The 22,478-nt window shown below is 43.7% G+C and overlaps 1 protein-coding gene across 1 annotated transcript in view; it reads left to right on the top strand.

Annotated features, from left to right (window-relative positions):
• The window catches only part of MYO7A (myosin VIIA), a 95,375-nt gene that overhangs the window by 9,736 nt on the left and 63,161 nt on the right, over window positions 1-22,478 (top strand). Inside the window, exons 4-7 of the mRNA XM_066249646.1 lie at window positions 7,348-7,532; window positions 8,540-8,661; window positions 8,739-8,881; window positions 9,149-9,262. Coding sequence (XP_066105743.1) covers window positions 7,348-7,532; window positions 8,540-8,661; window positions 8,739-8,881; window positions 9,149-9,262 — 564 coding nt within the window. The remainder of the gene's footprint in view (window positions 1-7,347; window positions 7,533-8,539; window positions 8,662-8,738; window positions 8,882-9,148; window positions 9,263-22,478) is intronic.

The raw sequence follows: 22,478 nt of genomic DNA, 5'->3' as shown, positions 1-22,478 counted from the left end.
TAACATCTGGCTTTAAAACAAGACAACTGGATTCTCATATATTGCTCCACTTCCAATCTGATGTGATATTGTTTTGGTTGAAGTGTATGAAAAAAATCTGGCCTCACTGATATATGTAAGTGTAAAAGAAAAGACCTTGCACACTTCCTCAAAGGGTCTTGGGGACCCTCAGAGATCTTTGGGCCACCCTCAGAACTGTTGATCTAGTCCAATAGTCCCATTTTACAGACAGGAAAACTGAGATTCCACCAGGGTTAGCCAGGCCCACAGCTGTGTAGGGTCACTGCATGCCTCCGACCCAGCCCCTCCCTGGAGCAGCTCAGGAGTGGAGGTAACCAGTGGGTGTGCAACAACAGGGAGAGAGCAGAGGGAGCCCCTGAGGCTGTCCCCAGGCCCTGGGCAGGCTGGTATGGAGGGCTTGCTTGTGGGGGTGGGTACCAAGTGTCTGAGAGAAGTGCAGAGAAGGTTCCGAGGGAGTTGGGAGAGTACAGTGTCATGTCCAGCTCAGGGAGAGCAGTGGCGATCCTGCAGGTGGCAGCCTAGGAGACAGAGCCAGAAGAGTCTGAGGCAGCTGGAGGACTGTCCCTAAGGAATACCAGCAAGGTGCTCTTGGAGCCGGGGGCTCCTCCCGTCAGAAGCCTTGGCACTCTGGCCCCTCAGCTGTCAGAGAGGCCCTCTGCCATCCTCCCTGTCTGGATCCCTCTTCAGCTTCGGCCTCGCGGAGAGGCTGGGCTGTTGACATCTGCCCATTGCACAGGCACAGAAGCTGCTTTCACAGGAAGCCCCTTCACACTGACAAGCGACAAATGCCCTCACTCTTTCCCTTGTGCACGAGCGTGTGTGTGTGTGCGTGCATGCATGTGTATGTGTGTGTGTGTGTGTGTGTGTGTGAGAGAGAGAGAGAGAGAGAGAGGGTAGTGGGGCACGATGGCACTTCCAGACATGAGCAGTGTCACCCAGCCAGAGGACTGGGGTTGGAACTTGAGCCAAGGCCAGAGATACTGCAAGAGGGCCCAGGCTGTCTGTACCCCAGTTATTGGCCAGTCCCTGCCTGCTCCTCTCCTTGGATGGCAGGAGACACAGGCGGGTCCTGGGGCTCTCAGGCCAGGTGGGGTCTGACTCTGGGTGTGGAGGTAATCAGGGAGCTGATCACCTGCCTGCCCAGGAGGCCACTGCCAGAGGTGATTCCCTGACCCAGTGTCTTGTCAGAAGGAGGCTGAGGGCCCCTTCACAAGGAGCAGCTGAGTGAGCTGGGAGTTGTCTCCACCAGAGACCCTGCAGAGCATGTCTAAGAATCACTCAGAGAGGAATGTGGTGGTTATTTTACATGTAGTTTGGTGATTGTTCAGGCAAACTGGCTCCTCATGTGGGAGGGAGCTGGTTAGCGGACTGAATTGGGAACAAAAGCAAAAACAGGATTCAGAAGCGTGAGGGGCGGGCAAAACTTCAGACAGTCCAGGATGAGTGAATCTTGTTGGTGAAATTTTGTGGCGTAGACTAACTAGCTGGCTGCTAGCCGAGTGATTAGCCTGGACATTGCGTCCTTGAGTAGGCTGACTAGGGGGTCAAAAAAAAATACCAAAGGTTTATATATTCTCTAGAAAATCCTGAGATCTGCATCATTTGCCTCTTTAGAAGTGTCACTAGTAACCTTTCTGACCACTTCTCTGGGTGAGGGAGACAGGCAGGAAGGGGACAGGGCATGGAGCCAAGAGGATGCCTTATTCAGAGACTTACTGTCAGAAAACCAAGCTGTAGCACCTAGAAGATCCCCAGTCCTGATAGTCCATGGGCCTCACATCCTGAGTGCCTGTTAGTCTGAGCAGTTGTGCTCAACAACTGAAAGGCTCAAGAGTTTCCCTGGCTTGCTGACTCCACAGTTCTGTGATTGGGTGAAGGATGTAGGATTAGAGCAGGGCTTTGTAGAAGCAGCCAGGCCATTGTCCCACCCAGAAACTGTACCTGTCCCTAGCCATGGCAACCCCTGGTTACTTCATGGCTTGGGTTACCCTGGGCCCAGCTCACACACCCAGGATTTCCTCAGATTACCACACAGCTCACAGCCACGAGCAGGGTGGACACTCTGTCCCTGACTGTCTGCCCTGAGCTTGCCTGCTCCAGCTGGCTTGTCTCCAAGAACCTGAGGGACAGACAGTGCCCCAGGGACACAAATCAGCCTCAGGCACCTAAAATAAGAGAGGGTCCTCACAGGACACCTAGCAATCTCTGATTGGGTGGTCACAGAAGCCAGAGGCTGCCTTGGGCTCTGCAGGAAACAGGGAGCAGGACTGATAGGGACCCAGGACTTGAGAAGAGGTCTGGGAGGCCTGGGTTCAGGACTTGACATGTGGCTTTTGGGGAGTCTTTGCTACTCTCTGGTCACAGCCTTCCCTCGAGCACAATGAGGAGGCTCCTTGGGTGGGCATCTCTGTGACTCCAGGAAGGTATTTATATCCCAAAATGTGTGTTATATCCCTCTACCCTAGAGGCTGCAGGCTGGCAGGCCTGAGGGCTTCCTGGAGGAGATAGAGCTCGAGGTAAAATGGATTCCTTCCACATCTCCTGGCTGTGTGTCTCTGGCCCCAAAGAGGCCCCCTGATCTCTCCCTAGGGACTTAGAGGCCCCCAAGGGACCTTGCGTGCCGTGTTTGGGAGTTGGAAATAGTCCTTATCTGTCCTCCAGCCCAGTCCATGGCCCCACAGGGCAGGTTTTATTACTGGAGACTTGAGCAAGAGGCCTGTGCTGGGCAGGTGATTAGCTGTCTGCTGATTGTGGAATCTTGGAGAGAGAGGGTGGGAGGGCTCAGGAAGCAGTGCCGAGAGCCTTGGGATGGATGGGCACTGAGGCCCAGTGAGGGCAGGTAGGCCTGGGTCTTATTGCTAGCAGTGGCCAAACCTCTCGCTTCTCCCACTCCCCCACGACCAGCTCACAGCCCCACAGGTGCATCCTGGGATTTGAGGAAGTCCAGATGGGGAGGCGAGAGCGGCAGCTCTGGGCCAGGGTCCTTCGCTCATCCCACTCCCTGCTTATCTGTGTGAGCTGGAAGTCGCGCCCCTTCTCGGAGGCTCAGTTTTCCCTGCTGAGAAGGGAGTGTGACCACACCTGTCAGTGGCCTTTGAGGAGGAAGCAGGAGATGAGCGGAAGCTGCAAAGTCCTGCACCTGCCCCACAGGGACCGTCCTGGAGTTTGGTGCATCTGTGTCATTCTGCTGCGGAGGGTCCTCTCACTGAAAGAAGAGGCCTTGTTTTTATTATTTATTTATTTTGAAATAGATATATGTGATACAAACTAAAAAGTTTCCTGAACATTGTGTCCTTGAGCCAGCTGACTAGGGGCTAAAAAAAAAAGTATCCCAGAGGTTTATTTATTCTACCTTTCTAGAGTCACAGACGTGCCTCCTCATTGTGGCAGAGGGAAGGCTGTGACCATGGAGTGTCAGAGACTCCCCAAAAGCCACAGCTGAGACCTGAAACCAGGTTCTCTGCCTGTACAGAGAATCACTGCTACTAATTTCTAATCTATCCTCCTAAAAAAAAGACATTATATAGACCATGCATGATATATGTAGACAGATGTCCTTGGGCATACACAGGGGATTGGTTCCAGGACGCCAATCCATGGATGCTCAAGTCCCTTACATAAAAAGGTACGTAGTGTTTGCACATGACCTATGCACATCCTCTCATACACTTTCAACCATCTCTAGATTACTTATAATACTTAGTACAGTGTAAATGCTATGTAAATAGTTGTTACACTGTATTGTTTAGGGAATAATGACAAGGAGAAAAGTCTGTACATATTCAGTCCAGACCCAACCATCCAAGGCCTAAACTACATAGCACACGTCAGCAACAACGGAACTTCTTTTTCTGAATATTTTGATTTGTAGTTGGTTGAATCCATAGATGGGGAACTTGTGGATACAGAGGGCTGACTATATATATATATATATATATATATATATATATATACACACACACACACATACACACATATATATATATCATACATATGATGTAAAATAATATATGCATATACAGTTAACATTTTCTATCCCCACAGATGGTAGCATTGCTCTCCACACTGGTCTGTGCTTTCCCACGAGACATGTGTCTGGGCCATCCTTCCTGCCAGTGTAGGTAGGGCTGCCTCAGTGTTACTGACAGGCCTGTCTCCTGAGTTCCCTTCCCTGCTATTTCCTGTGGGCAGCAGACAAATTCTTCACCCATTAACGTAGTCACTCTTTCAGTTAGCCAGCAAACGTAGGCTGTGCAGGGTATAGAGGGGAGGGAGGCTGGGGGCAGAGGCCTTGGACCAGAATTACCAAGGAGTCAGGAGGGCCACGTGAGGGGGACTGTGTAGGCTGTGATGGATCACACAGAAGGGTGCCTGGCTTCTGTGGGGGTTCATCTGAGCTTGGACCAGAAGGATGAGCAGGAATTAGTTGGGTAAAGGGGCAGGAGATGGAGTAGGAGGCTTTAACTGAAGTGTTTAGTCTGGAGGGAGCCTCTGGCTGTGGGATGCAACTGGTGATGGCCAGGGCCCGGGGTCTCGTGGGCAGAGAAAGGATAGGGGCTTTGTCTGGGGTGATGGGAAGCTGCCTGAGCATTTTCAGCAGGCGATGATATGGTCAGAATTTTTAAAAGCTGACCTTGTTCACAGAGGAGGGTAGATGGTAGGAAGCAGTGGAGCCTGGGAGCCCAGTAGAGAGGGGTTTGGCCAGGGGGCTAGCCAAGCTGATGGAGAGAGGTGGGCTTACATGAAGGACAGGGAGGTGTCAAGGGGGCTCCCAGGTCCTGCCTTTCCTGGTGAAAGGTGGTGGTGACATTGTTGGCTGAGCTGGAAGTCTGAGGAGGAGCAGGCTTGGTAGGGAGAGGAGCTCTGCTCTGGACAGGCCAGTGGACGTCAACTGGGGACATCCAGGAAGCATGGAACTCAGAGCCCTGATGCCCAGGAGGGCCCTCTGGACTGTGGGCACAGTGGAGAGGGCTGTGGAAACCCTGGTGGGAGAAGAGGGTCAAGGCCTAGACCCAGGAAGGCTTCTCCTAATGTCTTAGCACGCCCTGGGCCCTCTCTGGCGTTGCCCCTCCCCCACACTTGGTCACGGAACCTGCTCTTAGACCACCTCTGTCTGGCTCTGACTGCCACCCCCGCTGACTGGTTCCTTAGGCTGAAATACTGTCTCTGCCTCCAGCCTCTGCAGCTGCTCTCGTCCTCCCACTGCTACCAGGGTGACCTTTCTCCAGCAGACCTCCCAAATGTCGCAACCTTTCATGCCTCTGTGCTTGATTCCCACTGAGAGAGCTCCACTTCCCCTCTCCCACACCCTCTACCTTGAGGAATCCGTGGGCCTCCTCTGAGCTCCACATTCCCAGGCTTTCCTTCCCTGGCTCCCAGTGTTGGGCTGTCAGCCACCCCACGTGTCTCTGAGAAGAGTTTTTGAATGATTGCATGGAGCCAGCTTCATGCCATGTGGTATTCATGGGCCAGGTGGTTGGGCATCACATTATTAAGAAGGTATTAAGGAAAAAGGAAGGTGGCACTTATGGACAGCTGCTCTGTACTAGGCACCTGTTGAAAGTGACTCCCTTTGGTCTTTATAACAACCTAGGAGGTGCATGTTAACCACCCCCCCTTTTACAGATGAGCAAACTGACCACCCCCTTTTTACAGATGAGCAAACTGAACCTTAGAGACTCAAAGGTATCTGCCAAAGAGTTATTCCTTGTGGTCACTCCCCCATCCAGAGACCAGAGTCTAGCTGGTTTCCACAGCGGGGCAGTGCTGAGCTGTGGGGGAAGGTGGCAGAGGTGCCCCTGGGGCTAGAGGTCAACGGGTTCTGTTCTGAGAAATTAGTCCAGCTCCGGGCTATGTTGGGTGTTGCTGGTGGAGAAGGACCTTATCTCCCTATTCCCACTGACCAGTTTCCTTTCCTCCTGCTCCTCACTTTCCAGCCTCAGACCAACTGTGGCGGGCGGGTGAGTGTGGCCAAGCTCTCCACATGTGCTCAGCCTGGTTCCTTCCTCCATCCTCCTTCCTCATCCAGTGTTCCACCCCATCTATTCCGGCTTGGGCTCCTGCACATGATCAGTTGGTCGGCATGGTGAGGTCCAGCTACTTCTGGCATGAGCTGCTCACAGGAAGAGCCTGGGAGGGAGAGGAGAGTCCTCTGGGTCCCAGTGATGGGTAGCGAGGTCTCCCAGCCCAGGTCAGGCAGAACCAGGACGAGAGCCTGGGCATCAGGTGCCCAGCCCAGGTCTTCAAATGGCCACATCTGGCCCCCAAGGTGGGCAGTTTCCCTGGTGCCAGCAGCGGTGCCCTTCTTGCTTGACCACCTTGGACTGAGGCTGTAGGGGTGTGGCTATGGCTCTGGTGGGAGGTGCCAAACCCTAAGAGGGAGGGCATGGGTGAAGTTGTCACCTCCCCTGTGGGTTACATCTTTCTTCAGCCTGTCTGGGCCCAGACGTCAAGGCATCCATCACCAGTTACAGGCTGGGCCTGACTTTTTCAGGTTGGGGGTGGGGCAGGTCAGGAGGAGGGAGAAGTAAGGGCTGAATGCTTCCCTGTGCCCTGGTGCCCTTGCTGTCCCCTGTGCCCTGGTGGCCTTGCTGTTCCCTGTGCCCTGGTGGCCTTGCTGTCCCCTGTGCTCTAGTAGGCTTGCTGTCTCCCGTGTGGCAGGGCCCGGGCCCACAGCAGGAAACGTTGCATACAGGCAGCAATCTGTGCACTAAGAGAGGAACCCCCAGAGAGAAGGCCCCGGAAGGCTCTCTGAGGTGCAGCTGGCCCCTGAGCCTACACTGCCCAGGATGTCTGGAGGTGCTCTGTCCCCGGAGCACAGGGGCAGTGCTGCAGGGACTGGGGCCCACACAGCCCCTAAGTCACTTACCCCAGCCCCTTCAGCTTTTTATAGCTTGGTTCCACTCCCTCTGTTTTCTGTTTTAGAATTTCACTCTAAAAGTTTGGGCTGCAGGGCTTGGAGGCAAAGGTGAGAACCAGCATTTGAGGAGTACTTTCCATGTGCTATGAATTTTCTTTGTCATAAACAGTTGTTGTATGCTTATTTACAGATAAAGATAAAGACATCAAGGCTTAAAGACCCTCTTGCCCTCTGTCCTCATTTCCTTTTTCCCTTCATCAAATGTCACTGACACCTTCTCTGCGCTAGACCCAATACAGGTTTGAGGACCTGCCCTCAAATCATAGAGAGGCAGGATTCTGACCATGTGACTCCAAAGCCAGTGCTGTCTCTTCTAGAGGGATGGAGCAGGCAGAACCTGAGAGCTTTCTGGAGTCAGAGCCTCCCACATGGGAAGTGGTGAGCTCCCTGTTCTTTGTTATTCACAGACATACACAGGCTCCATCCTGGTGGCTGTGAACCCCTACCAGCTGCTCTCCATCTACTCACCAGAGCACATCCGACAGTATACCAACAAGAAAATTGGGGAGATGCCCCCACACATCTTTGCCATTGCCGACAATTGCTACTTCAACATGAAACGCAACAGCCGTGACCAGTGCTGCATCATCAGGTGGGTGGCCCAGCAGCAGTGTGGAGCTCCATAATACCTCCTAATGTAGAGAGCTGACTCCCAGGTCTTACATCTCTGTTAATGCTACCAAAGCGCTTGCTAGCTTTGGAGGCCAACCTTATTTACTGCTGGCTCCTGTTAAGTTATGGTCAGTTGAAAGCTCAGGATCCTGTTCTTTCTTGGGCAGAGGGTGAAAGAACAAAGCACGACCAAGCGTCCTATACGTGCCGTGCTCTATGACAAGCAGGGAAGGAGTGGTGTGCATGTCTGAATGAAAGCGAAGGCAAGTAACCTTCGGCTGTGGCAGAGCGATGAGCCCCTTTACCTTCCTCCAGCCCTTGAAGGTCTATATTCAGTGATGGGATTCAAATAATCTGACAACCGATTCTCTGCCCTAAAGACCGTTTTAAGTATAAAAAAAAAGATATATTGAAAGGCAGTTTATTATTTCATGCATTCAATACTTAAGAACAATAAAGAGGTACACAAAACTAGATTATATCTATTATAAGAAAGAGTTTTAAAATATTAATGAAAAAATATTAAATAATACCTGACAAAAAACAATAATAGTGTGTTTAAAGATATTTCCATATTGCTTCTTGATTGGCATCCTCACTTGCATTTTTTTTTTTTACCTGTGGACGGAGTGAACATTACTATAGGTGCTTAGAATACACCGTTGCGTAGATGAATATTAAAAAAGAGTAAAGAATGTAAATTTGTGATTTTTACATGGGGCGGCTACCCAGGCACCCACCTTAGAGAGAGAACCCTGATTATAAGTGCCATTTTAATAACCAGTTCGCCGAACTCAACAATAAATTAGGTATCAGTTCTGCTGGACCGGTGCGAACCGGCTGAATCCCAGCACTGTCTGTACTGTCAGCCCGTTTTACAGATTGGGGGAGGGGGCTTATGGGGGAAGCAGCTTGGGCTGAAGCCCTGTGGGGAGGGGGCAATGCAGACTTTGACAGGCCCTGCTTCTCTCTGGCTGTCCTCTGCAGCGGAGAGTCTGGGGCAGGGAAGACAGAGAGCACAAAGCTGATCTTGCAGTTCCTGGCGGCCATCAGTGGGCAGCACTCCTGGATCGAGCAGCAGGTGCTGGAGGCCACCCCCATCCTGGAAGGTAGGGCCAGGGATCGCAGGGGGCTGGGTGGCTGGGTGGGGGCTGACCTTGCCCGTGACCCTCTACCCACCCTGAAGCATTCGGGAACGCCAAGACCATCCGCAACGACAATTCAAGCCGCTTTGGGAAGTACATTGACATCCACTTCAACAAGCGGGGTGCCATCGAGGGTGCTAAGATTGAGCAGTACCTGCTGGAGAAGTCACGCGTCTGCCGCCAGGTGGGCCCAAGCCCAGGGGCAGAACTGTCCCTGCACAGGACACAGTGCTGTGTGGTATTTACACTGTCTAAATAGCCCCAGTTGTCCCTAGGCTGCGGCTTGCTAGCCTGTGCCTGAAATCCTACCATGAAACCACCATGGGAACTTCTTCATAGACCCGATTATTACAATAGCAATCCATGTTTCTAGTCTTCCTGATTGTCTGACTCCTGATAGCCTCCTCCTGCCTTCCTGCCCTTGTGCCAACACCTGTGCCCACATTTTCAGGCCCCTGATGAAAGGAATTACCATGTGTTCTACTGCATGCTGGAGGGCATGAGTGAAGACCAGAAGAAGAAGCTGGGCCTGGGCCAGGCTTCGGACTACAACTACCTGGCTATGGTGAGACCCTGCAGGGGCATCAGGGAGGGAGCATCCATCCCTGTGAGGTGGGGACAGCCCACCCAGCCCTTCCCCAGCTCCAGGCCCAGTGCAGGGGGTTTCCATGTGGGCTTTCTCCTGACCCCTGACCTGCCCCAGCCTTCCTGGCTTGTATGGGCCATAAGGCCTGTTTCCCACTTGGGAAACACACCCACTTGCTCACACATCTAGACAAATTCTCACCACAGACACATTTTTTTTTATTGTAATTCAGTGAGAAGCTGGAAGGCAGAGACAGACTCCCGCATGTGCCCCGACCCTAACCAGGAGATGCTCTGCCCATCTGGGCCACTACTCCATTGTTCAGCAACCAAGCTATTTTAGCACTTGAGGCAAGGCCATGAATCCATTCTCAACACCTGGGGCGAACTCCCTCCAATTGAGCCATGGCTACAGGAGGGGGAGTCTCCCCATTTTTAAATTAAATTGCTTGCTTGTTTGTTGCTGAGCTTTGTAAGTTCTTTATATATTTTGGATATTAACCCCTTATATAAGCTGTTGTTTGAAAATATCATCTCCCATTTAGTTAGTTGGCTATCATTTTGTTGTCAGTTTCTTTTGCTGTGCAGAGGCTTCTTAGTTTGATATAGTCCCATTTATTTATTTTTGCCTTTACTTCCCTTGCTTTTGGGGTCAAACTTATAAATTGTTCTCTATGGCCAAAGTCTATGAGCTTAGTACCTATGTTTTCTTCTATGTAATTTTTTATTTCAGATCTTATATTTAGGTCTTTGATCCATTTTGAATTAATTTTTGTGCAAGGGGACAAACTGTAGTGAAGTTTCATTCTTTTGCATGTGACTTTCCAATTTTCCCAGCATCATTTATTGAAGAAGCTTTCTTTTCTCCATTGTGTGTTTTTGGTTATTTTGTTGAAGATAATTTGTCCATATCCATGTGGTTTTATTACTGGGCTCTTGGTTTTGTCTTATTGGTGTGTGTGTGTGTGTCTGTTTTTCTGCCAATACTATGCTGTTTTGATTATTCTGGCTTTTTAGTGTGATACTTCCAGCTTCATTCTTTTTCCTCAGGATTGCTTTGGCTATTCGGGATTTTTCATGATTCCTTACAAACCTGGTACTTTTCTGCTCTATTTCTTTCAAAAATGACATTGGATTTTGATGGGGATTGCATTAAATTTACATATTGCTTTGGGTAATATGGCCAACTTCCAGAGAACTATGTTGAATAAGAGTGGAGAAAGTAGGCAGCCTTGTCTTGCTCCTGATTTTAGAGGATAAGCCTTCATTTTTTTTTACCATTTAGTGTGATATTAGCTGATAATTTGTTGTATATGGCTTTTATTATGTTGGGATACTTTCTTTCTATTTCAATTTTATTGAGTGTTTTAAACATGAAGGGATGTTGTATCTTATGGAATGCCTTTCTGCATCTATTGAGAGGATCATATGATTTTTGTTTTGTTTTGTTGATGTGGTGTATTATATCGACTGATTCCCATATGTTGAACCATCTTGGCTTCTGGAATGAATCCCACTTGATCGTGATGTATTATTTTTTAAATGTGTTGTTGTACTTGATTTGCTAGTATTTTGTTTAGGATTTTTGCATCTGTATTCATTAGAAATATTGGTCTGTAGTGTTTCTTTTTTGTGTTGTCCTTGCCATGTTTGGTATGAGGGTGAATATTGCTTCTTCTATTTTTCAGAAGACTTTGAGAAGGATAGGTACAAAATCTTCTTTGAATGTCCGGTAGAATTTACTAGTGTAGCCATCTGGTCCTAGACTTTTGTTTTGGGGAAAGTTTTTTATAGTTGTTTCTATTTCCTTCTTGCTTATAAGTCTATTTAGGTTTTCCACTTCTTTGTAACTCAGTCTAGGAAGATTGTATAGTTCTGGGAATTGATCCATTTCTGCTAGGTTGTTGAATTTGGAGGCATATAATCTTTGATAGTATTCTACTATGATTCTTTGTATATCTATGATGTCTGTGGTAATTTCTCCTCTTTCATTTCGTATTTTGTTTATCTGAATCCTTCCTCTTTTTTTTTTCTTTTTTTAAAATAATTTTATTTTTTTAATGGGGCGACATCAATAAATCAGGATACATATATTCAAAGATAACAAGTCCAGGTTATCTTGTCATTCAATTATGTTGCATACCCATCACCCAAAGTCAGATTGTCATCTGTCACCTTGTATCTAGTTTTCTTTGTGCCCCTCCCCCTCCCCCTTTCCCTCTCACTCCCCCCCCCCATAACCACCACACTTTTATCAATGTCTCTTAGTTTCACTTTTATGTCCCACCTACGTATGGAATAATGCAGTTCTTGGTTTTTTCTGATTTACTTATTTCGCTTCGTATCATGTTATCAGGATCCCACCATTTTGCTGTAAATGATCTGATGTCATCATTTCTTATGGCTGAGTAGTATTCCATAGTGTATATGTGCCACATCTTCTTTATCCAGTCATCTATTGACGGGCTTTTAGGTTGTTTCCATGTCCTGGCCACTGTGAACAATGCTGCAATGAACATGGGGCTGCATGTGTCTTTACGAGTCAATGTTTCTGAGTTTTTGGGGTATATACCCAGTAGAGGGATTGCTGGGTCATAAGGTAGTTCTATTTTCAGTTTTTTGAGGAACCACCATACTTTCTTCCATAATGGTTGTACTAATTTACATTCCCACCAACAGTGGATGAGGGTTCCTTTTTCTCCACAGCCTCTCCAACATTTGCTATTACCTGTCTTGTTTATAATAGCTAATTGAACAGGTGTGAGGTGGTATCTCATTGCCGTTTTGATTTGCATTTCTCTAATAGCTAAAGAAGATGAGCATCTTTTCATATATCTGTTGGCCATTTGTATTTCTTCCTGAGAGAAATGTCTGTTCATGTCCTCTTCCCATTTTTTTATTGGATTGTTTGTTTGTTTGTTGTTGAGTTTTATGAGTTCTTTGTATATTTTGGATATTAGGCCCTTATCTGAGCTGTTGTTTGAAAATATCATTTCCCATTTAGTTGGCTTTCTGTTTATTTTGTTATCAGTTTCTCTTGCTGAGCAAAAACTTCTTAGTCTGATGTAGTCCCATTCATTAATTTTTGCCTTCACTTCTCTTGCCTTTGGAGTCAAATTCATAAAATACTCTTTAAAACCCAGGTCCATGAGTTGAGTATCTATGTCTTCTTCTATGTACTTAATTGTTTCAGGTCTTATGTTTAGATCTTTGATCCATTTTGAGTTAATTTTAGTACAGGGGGACAAACTGTAGTCCAATTTCATTCTTTTGCATGTGGATTTCCAGTTTTCCCAGCACCATTTATTGAAGAGGCTTTCTTTTCTCCATTGTGTGTTGTTTGCCCCTTTATCAAAAATTATTTGACTATATATATATGGTTTTATTTCTGGGTTTTCCATTCTGTTCCATTGGTCTGAGTGTCTATTTTCCTGCCAATACCATGCTGTTTTGATTGTCATGGCTCTATAATATAGTTTGAAGTCAGGTATTGTAATGCCTCCAGCTTCATTCTTTTTCTTTAGGATTGCTGTGGCTATTCGGGGTTTTTTATAGTTCCATATAAATCTGATGATTTTTTTGCTCCATTTCTTTAAAAAATGTCATTGGAATTTTGATGGGAATTGCATTAAATTTGTATATTGCTTTGGGTAATATGGCCATCTTGATTATATTTATTCTTCCTAACCAAGAACAAGGTATATTCTTCCATCTCATTATATCTTTTTCGATTTTTCTTAACAATGGTTTATAGTTTTCATTATATAAGTCCTTTACATTCTTTGTTATGTTTATTCCTAAGTATTTTATTTTTTGTGTTGCAATCGTGAAGGGGATTATTCTTTTGAGTTCATTCTCAATTGTTTCATTGTTGGCATATAGAAAGGCTATTGACTTCTGTATGTTAATTTTGTATCCTGCGACCTTACTGTATTGGCTTATTGTTTCTAGTAGTCTTTTTGTGGATTCTTTGGGGTTTTTGATGTATAGGATCATATCATCTGCAAAAAGTGATACCTTTGCTTCTTCTTTTCCGATATGGATGCCTTTTATTTCTTTGTCTTGTCTGATTGCTCTGGCTAGAACCTCTAGTACCACATTAAATAAGAGTGGAGAGAGTGGACAACCCTGTCTTGTTCCTGATTTAAGGGGGAAAGCCTTCAGTTTAGTGCCATTTAATATGATGTTAGCTGATGGTTTATCATATATGGCCTTTATCATGTTGAGATATTTTCCTTCTATACCCATTTTGTTGAGAGTCTTAAACATAAAATTGTGTTGTATTTTATCGAAATCCTTTTCTGCATCTATTGATAAGATCATGTGGTTTTTGTTCTTTGTTTTGTTGATATGGTGTATTACGTTAACCGTTTTATGTATGTTGAACCATCTTTGAGATTCTGGGATGAATCCTACTTAATCATGATGTATTATTTTTTTAATATGTTGTTGTATTCGATTTGCTCATATTTTGTTTAGTATTTTAGCATCTGTATTCATTAGAGATATTGGTCTGTAGTTTTCTTTTTTTGTGCCATCCTTGCCTGGTTTTGGTATGAGGGTTATGCTGGCCTCATAAAATGTGTTTGGAAGTATTGCTTCTTCTTCAATTTTTTGGAAGACTTTGAGTAGATTAGGAACCAAGTCTTCTTTGAATGTTTGATAAAATTCGCTGGTATAGCCGTCAGGGCCTGGACTTTTATTTTTGGGGAGGTTTTTAATGGTTTTTTCTATTTCTTCTCTCTAATAGGTCTGTTTAGGCTTTCTGCTTCTTCTTGACTCAGTCTAGGAAGGTTGTATTGTTCTAGGAATTTATCCATTTCTTCTAGGTTGTTGAATTTAGTGGCATAAAGTTTTTCATAGTATTCTACAATAATTCTTTGTATATCTACAGTGTCCATGGTGATTTCTCCTCTTTCATTTTGGATTTTGTTTATATGAGTTCTTTCTCTTTTTTTCCTTGGTAAGTCTTGCCAAGGGTTTGTCAATTTTGTTGATCTTTTCAAAGAACCAGCTCCTTGTTCTATTAATTTTTTCTATAGTTTTTTTGTTCTCTATTTCATTTATTTCTGCTCTGATTTTTATTATCTCCTTTCTTTGGCTGGTTTTGGGTTGTCTTTGTTCTTCTTTTTCTAGTTCCTTAAGGTGTGAAGTTAAGTGACTCACTTGGGCTCTCTCTTGTTTGTTTATATATGCCTGAAGTGATATGAACTTCCCTCTTATCACTGCTTTTGCTGCATCCCATAGATTCTGATATGTCGTATTGTCATTTTCATTAGTCTGTATATATCTTTTGATCTCTGCACTTATTTCTTCTTTGACCATTCATTTTTTAAAAGTATGTTGTTTAGTTTCCACATTTTTGTGGGATTTTTTCCTCTTTTTTTGCAGTTGAATTCTAGTTTCAAGGCTTTATGATCAGAAAATATGCTTGGTACAACTTCGATTTTTCTGAATTTGCTGATGTTGTTTTTGTGGCCCAACATATGGTCAATTCTTGAGAATGATCCATGTACACTGGAGAAAAATGTATACTCAGTCACTTTGGGATGAAATGTCCTGTAGATGTCTATCATATCCAGGTGCTCTAGTGTTTTGTTTAAGGCCACTATGTCTTTGTTGATTCTCTGTTTGGATGACCGATCTAGAGCCGTCAGCGGTGTATTGAGGTCTCCAAGTATGATTGTATTTTTGTCAGTTTTTGTTTTAAGATCAATAAGTAGCTGTCTTATATATTTTGGTGCTCCTTGGTTTGGTGCATATATATTAAAAATTGTTATGTCTTTTTTTTTTTAAATTTTATTTTATTCATTTTTAGAGAGAGGGAGAGAGAGAGAGAGAGAGAGAGAGGGAGGGAGAGAAAGAAGGGGGGAGGAGCTAGAAGCATCAACTCCCACATGTGCCTTGACCAGGCAAACCCAGGGTTTTGAACCGGCGACCTCAGCATTTCCGGGTCGACGCTTTATCCACTGCGCCACCACAGGTCAGGCCTGTTATGTCTTCTTGATTCAGCATCCCCTTAGCCATTATGAAATGGCCATTTTTGTCTCTGAGTACTTTTGCTGTCTTGTAGTCAGCATTATCAGATATGAGTATTGCTACGCCTGCTTTTTTTTGGATGTTATTTGCTTGGAGTATTGTTTTCCAGCCTTTCACTTTGAATTTGTTTTTATCCTTGTTACTTAGATGAGTTTCCTGTAGGCAGCATACAGTTGGATTTTCTTTTTTAATCCATTCTGCTACTCTGTTCCTTTTTATTGATGAGTTTAATCCATTTACATTTAGTGTAATTATTGACACTTGTGAGTTCCCTATTGCCATTTTATATATTGCTTTCTGTTAGTTTTGTGTCTTGTTTGATCCTTCTCTTTCGTTTTTCTATCTTTTGTTTTTATTTGGTTGTATTCCATACATCTTTCCTCTGTTGCTATCTTTTTTATCTCATGTGCTTCTGTGGTGGTTTTTTCAATGGTGGTTACCTTTAAGTAATGAAAAGGGTTCCTACCCTGTTCATTGTAGTGAACTATTTTGTGAGTACTTTTGCACTCCATCATCCTTTGCTACTGTTAATCTCCATCTTTACCCCCCCCTTTCTTTTTGTTGTTGTCACAGTTTAAATTTGGTTTTATTGTGTTCTTCTTGGAGCTTTTACTTGTGGCTTTGTTTTGTTTTTTTTTTTTTGTTCTTTTTATCTGATTGGAGAACCCCCTTTAGTAATTCCTGGAGTGGGAGTTTTCTGATGATAAATTCCCTCATCTTTTCTTTATCTGTGAATGTTTTTATTTCTCCTTCATATTTGAAGGATAGCTTTGATGGGTATAGTATTCGTGGCTGAAAGTTCCTCTCTTTCAGGACTTTAAATATTGGGGTCCACTCTCTTCTAGCTTGTAGAGTTTCTGCTAAGAAATCTGATGATAATCTAATGGGCCTTCCTTTATATGTTGTATTCTTCTTTTCCCTGGCTGCCTTGAGAATTTTTTCTTTGCCATTGGTTTGTGCCAATTTCATTATGATGTGCCTTGGAGTAGGTTTGTTGGGGTCAAGAAAACTCGGAGTTCTGTTTGCTTCATGAATTTGAGGCTTTAGTTCTTTCCACAGGCTTGGGAAGTTCTCATCTATTATTTGTTTGAGCATGTTTTCCATTCCATTTTCTCTCTCTTCTCCCTCTGATATACCTATTATCCTTATGTTATTCTTTTTTGATGGAGTCAGATAATTCTTGTAGGGCTATCTCATTTTTAAAATTTTTTGAGTCTCTTTCTTCTTCTCTCTGTTGTGCCTCAAGTTGCTTGTCTTCTATTTCACTAATCCTCTCTTCTATCTGGCCTGTTTTATTAGCTAAGCTTGTTACCTCGTTTTTCAGCTCCTGAATTGAGTTTTTCATCTCTGTTTGATTTGTTTTTATAGTTTCAATTTCCTTGGAAATATATTCTTTGTGTTCATTGAGTTGTTTTCTGAGCTCCCTAAATTGCCTTTCTGTGTTTTCTTGTATATCTCGGAGGATTTTTAGGATTTGTACCTTGAATTCTCTGTCATTTAGCTCCAAGGTTTCCAATATATTAAATTTTTTCTCCATAGATTTTTCCTCATCTAGCTGTGTTACCTCTCTTTCTTTTGTATCCATGATATTTGATTTTCTCTTCCTTAATGGCATTTGAGGGTGGTTTTGTTGATAGTATTAATGAGATTTAATAAAGAATAAAAAGTTAAAAAAATAAAAAATAAAAAGAGTTGGTTTTTTTAAAAAAATTAATAATGAAATAAAGAAAATAAAATAAAATAAAAATTAAAAAAAAGGAAATTATTCCCCCCTCCTTTTTTCCTCTCCTCTCCTCTCCCCTCTTTCTTGAGAAAATCTTGTGGTGAACTGTGAATTATAACAAACAATGCCTGTAATGGAGGGCCTGAATTGGGGAAAAGTAATAAAGGGGCAAAAAAAAAAAAAAAGGAAGAAAGAAAAAAAGAAAAAAGAAGGGGGTATGGACCCACAAAAAGCAAATAGGAAAAAATTTGGGTCAAGAATAAAATGATTTGCTTTTAGGTGTTGGTTGACTAAGAGTTATGATGAAGGCCCTGGCTGGTTGGCTCAACGGTAGAGTGTCGGCCTAGCGTGCGGAGGACCCGGGTTCAATTCCCGGCCAGGGCACACAGGAGAAGCGCCCATTTGCTTCTCCATTCCTCCGCCACGCCTTCCTCTCTGTCTCTCTCTTCCCCTCCCGCAGCCAAGGCTCCATTGGAGCAAAGATGGCCCGGGCGCTGGGGATGGCTCTGTGGCCTCTGCCTCAGGCGCTGGAGTGGCTCTGGTCGCAACATGGCGACACCCAGGATGGGCAGAGCATCGCCCCCTGGTGGGCAGAGCGTCACCCCATGGTGGGCGTGCCGGGTGGATCCCGGTCGGGCGCATGTGGGAGTCTGTCTGACTGTCTCTCCCTGTTTCCAGCTTCAGGAAAAAAAAAAAAAAGAGTTATGATGAGAGGAATAAGAGGGAAACAGAAAAATGGGGGGACAAATTAAAAAATTACTATTGTATTTAGTGGAACAAGAACTAGATAAAATGGAGAGCCAGGGATGGGAGCACTGATAGTGAGTTAAAAAGGTGAAGTAAAAACCCCCCAAAATGCCACAAACATAAGTTTGTGTCCCAGATAAGATAATTTGTTTGTTATTGAGGTTTGAATGAGAGGAGATGTAAAGGAGAAAGGAAGAAACTAATATAGAGGGAGAAAAGAAAGAGAGAGAGAGAAAAAAAAAGAGGGAACCACTAAAAGAAGAAAAAAGAAAAAACAGGAGAGAGAGAGAGTTAAGGGTTTTGGAGTGCAACCCTCATAGAAAGAAAGGAAGAGGAAAGAAAAGATAATGGGAGATGTAACACTTATGGGTAGTGTAGTTCAAGGAGAGGAGAGAGTAAGACTGGCAGAGAGCTAATCGGCCAAATTAGAGGAGGAAAAAAAATATCAAGAAGGAAGATAAGAGAAACAAACAAACAAATATAATAAAATGGGATAGGTTATAAAGTCTGCAGATTATTCTTGATTTTGAGAGGTTATCTTCTTGCTTTTTCTTTTCTTTCCCTCTTCCTGGTCAGTGACTCTGTACCCCAGGTTCTGCCTCTTTGGCACGCTCAGGTAGAGGTTTGCAGTTGATAAGTCTCTATGGTGATGTCATGTATTGTGCTTTAGTCTCGTTGGCAGTCGAGGCTCATTAGCATTTATAGGCTCCAACAGTGAGAGAGTTCGTGTTTCTGGAGTCTCTCTCCTAGTCTTTCCTTCCTCAATTACTAGCCTGATAATCCAGCTATGGGGTTGCTGCTGCCTCTGCCTGGATAGTAAGAGGCTCAAAGAGCTGGCCACTCCCCACTCTATTTCCACTCAGCACAGGGCTCTGGGTAAGGCTCAGTCAGTCAGAGCTGCTAGCATAATCAGGCAGGGCTTCCGCCCACTCAAAGACCTCTGGCTCTACCACTCTGTCCGGTAACACAGGCAGGCGCCCACTCCCAGAGCGCTTGGTGGAAACTCTCACTCACTATCTGCATGTGCAGACCAGGATATCAGGCCGGCAGTCTCACACTCTGAGTGAAACCCCCAACCGCATGGAAAAGTTCCAGCGTTGGAATTGGCTCTCGCTCTGTCTCTGTGTGCGGCTTTTGCAAGGCGCTGGGGCGGCCCGAGATTCCGCTTTGGCCCACACAAAGGCCCCTGACTCTGCCCCTCTGTGCGATAACACAGGCGTGCACTGCCGAGGCACTCGGAGGAATCTCTCGCTCACTATCTGCGCGCGCAGACCAGGATATCAGGCCAGCCGCGTTTCCCTCTGAGTGAAACCCCCACCAGCACGGAAAAGTTCCAGCGTTGGAATTAGTTCTCACTCCCTCCCATGCGTGGCTTTCCCAGGGCGCTGGGGCTGCCCTGAGATTCTGCTTTCAGCCCACACAAAGGCCTCTGACTGCCTCTCTGTGGGACAACATGGGCGCCCACTCCCGGGGATTTGGAAGGAATCTCTCGCCCACTATCTGCGCGCACCGACCAGGGAATCGGGGAAAATGGCTGCCCCGCTTGACTTTCTTTGTCTGGGTTTGGCGCGAGTATTAGCTTGTATTGCCCGGGTTGCCACAGGAACAGTTTTTCCTCGGCTTGGATCTCTATGCCACAGCCTTGTTTGGCCGTTTGTGCCGCGGCCTGGATCTATTCACCCCCTCTGCCCGCCTCAGTTTCTATATTCACAGTTCCCAGTGAAAGCCGCCCTATTTAGGTTAGTGAGGACGGCGGAGCATTTCTTACTCCCTATTTCCTTCGGGGTTTGGTTCTATATTTAGCCAATTTTTTGCTTGACCATACCTTCGGGTATATTGCGAAACATCTGGAGGCTCCAAGGATAGGTTTTTCTGTTTCTGGTTGAAGATCTTGTTGAGTTTTAGGGGAGATTTATTGGTATCGCTTCCTACCCCACCATTACTCTGACGTCATCTCCCCTTCCTCTTTTTTCCTTAGTAAGTCTAGCCAGTGGTTTGTCGATTTTATTGCACTTTTAAAATAACCAGCTCTTTGTTGTCTTGTTTTTTCTATAGTTTTTTTTGTTCTCTTTTTCATTTAGTTCTGCTCTAATTTTTACTATTTCCTTTTTTCTGTTGACTTTGGTTGCCTTTGTTCTTCTTTTTCTAGTTCCTTAAGATGTGATGTTAGATTGTTCAGTTAGGATCTCTCTTGTTCTAGATATAAGCTTGTAATGATATAAACTTTCCTCTTATTACTGCTTTTGCTGCCTCCCAGAAATTTTGATATATGTTGTGTTGTCATTTTCATTTGTCTGTATTCCTGAATTGGTTGATATAAATTTTGCAGCCAACATATGATCTCTCTTTGAGAATGTTCCATGCACACTGGAGAAGAATGTATAATCTGATGTTTTGGGATGAAATGTCCTGTAATTGTCTATTATGTCCATTTGGTCCAGAGTGTCATTTAAGACCAATATTTCTTTATTGATTTTCTATTTGAATGATCTATCTAAAGCCACAGGAACAGTTTTTCCTCTGCTTGGATCTCTGTGCCACAGCCTTGTTTGGCCGTTTGTGCCGCGGCCTGGATCTATTCACCCCCTCTGCCTGCCTCAGTTTCTATATTGTTGAAATCTCCAAGTATAATTGTGTTTTTGTCTAGTTCTCTTTTTAGATCAGTTAGTAGATATCTTATATATTTTAGTGCTCCTTGGTTCAGTGGATCTATTTTAAGAAGTATTATGTCTTATTGATACAATGTCCCTTTTGTCATTATGAAAAGTCCATCTTTGTCTCTGGTTACCTTTGTTGTCTTGAAGTCAGCATTGTCAGATAGGAGTATGGCTACACCTGCTTTTCTTTGGAATTATTTACTTGGAGAATCATTTTCAGACCTTCCACTCTGAATCTACTTTTGTCCTTGCAGCTTAGATGTGTCTCTTGAAGGTAGCATATGGTTGGGTTTTGCTTTTTGATTCAATATGCTCTCTGTGCCTCTTTATTGATGAGTCATTTTGTTTAACTTTAGGGTAATTATTGACCCTTGAAGATTTCCTATAGCCATTGTATGTTTTGTTTTCTAGTAGCTCTGTGTCTTGTTTGGTTCTTCTGTTTTTGTTTCTGTCAGTTGTTTTTGTTTGGTGGCATTCCATACTTCTTTCCCTTGTTTCTTTTTTTTTTTTTAGTTGTGTATTTCAGTAGAGGTTTTTTTGTGGTTGGTTACCATTAGCTTATTAAGAGAAAAATGTTCATATGTACAAGAGTCCTTTGTCTTGAGTGCTTCTTCATTCTGTCTTCCTGTGCTATCACAGATCTTTTATCCTCTCCCCTTTTATGTTATTGCCATCACAGATTATCCTTGTTTTTATTGTGATCTTGTTGGAACTTTTACTTGTAGTTTTGATTTTTTTTTTTTTTGTTGTTCTTTGTATCTGGTCAAATAACCTCCTTGAGTATTTCCTGCTGTGGGGGTTTTCTGGTGATCAATTTCCTCAACTTCTGTGTGTCTGCAAATGTTTTTATTTCTCCTTCTTGTTTGAAAGATAACTTTGATAAATATAGTACTCTTGGCTGGTAATTCCTCTCTTTCAGTACTTTGAATGTTTGGGTCCACTCTCCTCTGGCTTATAGAGTTTCTGCTGAGAAGTTTGATGATAACCTAATGGGCTTTCCTTTATATGTCATGTTCTTCTTTTCCCTAGTTTCCTTGAGGATTCTTTCTTTGGCATTGATTTTTGAGAGCTTTATTACAATATGTCTTGGAATAGGTCTATTTGGGTTGAGGTAACTCAGTGTCCTGTTTGTTTCTTGGATTTGAGGCTCTTTTTCCATAGGCTTAGAAAATTTTCATCAATTATTTGTTTGAATAAGCTCTCCATTCCCTTCTCCCTCTCCTTCAATATACTCGTTATTCTTATATTGTTCTTTCTGATGAAGTGAGACAATTCTTATAGAGCTCTCTCAGTTTATTTTAAATTTGTAAGTCTCTCTTCTCTTCTCTCTGTGGCATCCCTAATTGCCTTAGCTTCAATGTCACTGATCCTTTCCTCTATCTGGCTTGTTCTATTAGCTAAACTTCTACCTCAGTCTTCAATTCATGTATTTAGTTTTTCATCTCTGTTTTTAAAGTTTCAGTCTCCTTGGTGAGGTGTTTGTTTTGTTCATTAATTTCTTTTCTGAGCTCATTAAGTTCCCTGTTGGTGTCTTCTTGCATCTCATTGAGTATTTTCAGAACTTCAATTTTAAATTCTCTATCATTTAACTCCAAGGTTTTATGTGATTGAGATTTTTTTTTTCTGGAGATTTTTCATTTTCTTTCTAAACTGTGTCTTTGTCTTGTGTAGCCATGGTATTCAATTTCTTCTTCCTTTATGGCATTTGAAAGTGGTATTGTTAAGAATCCTAACAAAAAAACCCCCAAAAATTAAAATAAAAACTACAATAAAAACACAAATATTTTATTAAAAATTATGACAAGTAAAGAAAAAAATCACAGGAAAAAAGTTTGAAAGCAAACAAGAAAATCAAAAACAAAACACACACCAAAAAATTAGAATAAAATACATAAAAATTAAATAAAATGAAACTCAAAAGAGAAAAAGAAAAAAATAAGAAAAAAAGGAAAAAAAAGGAAAAAAGAAAGGAAAAATAAATTTTGGGTTTAAGAGATTTCTTCTAGTAGGTGTCTTTGTATTATAACTTT

This window comes from Saccopteryx bilineata, chromosome 1 (assembly GCF_036850765.1).
Source record: "Saccopteryx bilineata isolate mSacBil1 chromosome 1, mSacBil1_pri_phased_curated, whole genome shotgun sequence".
Taxonomy (NCBI): domain Eukaryota; kingdom Metazoa; phylum Chordata; class Mammalia; order Chiroptera; family Emballonuridae; genus Saccopteryx; species Saccopteryx bilineata.
The sequence above is the reverse complement of the archived record's forward strand: the minus strand, read 5'-3'. Positions and strand labels throughout refer to the sequence as shown.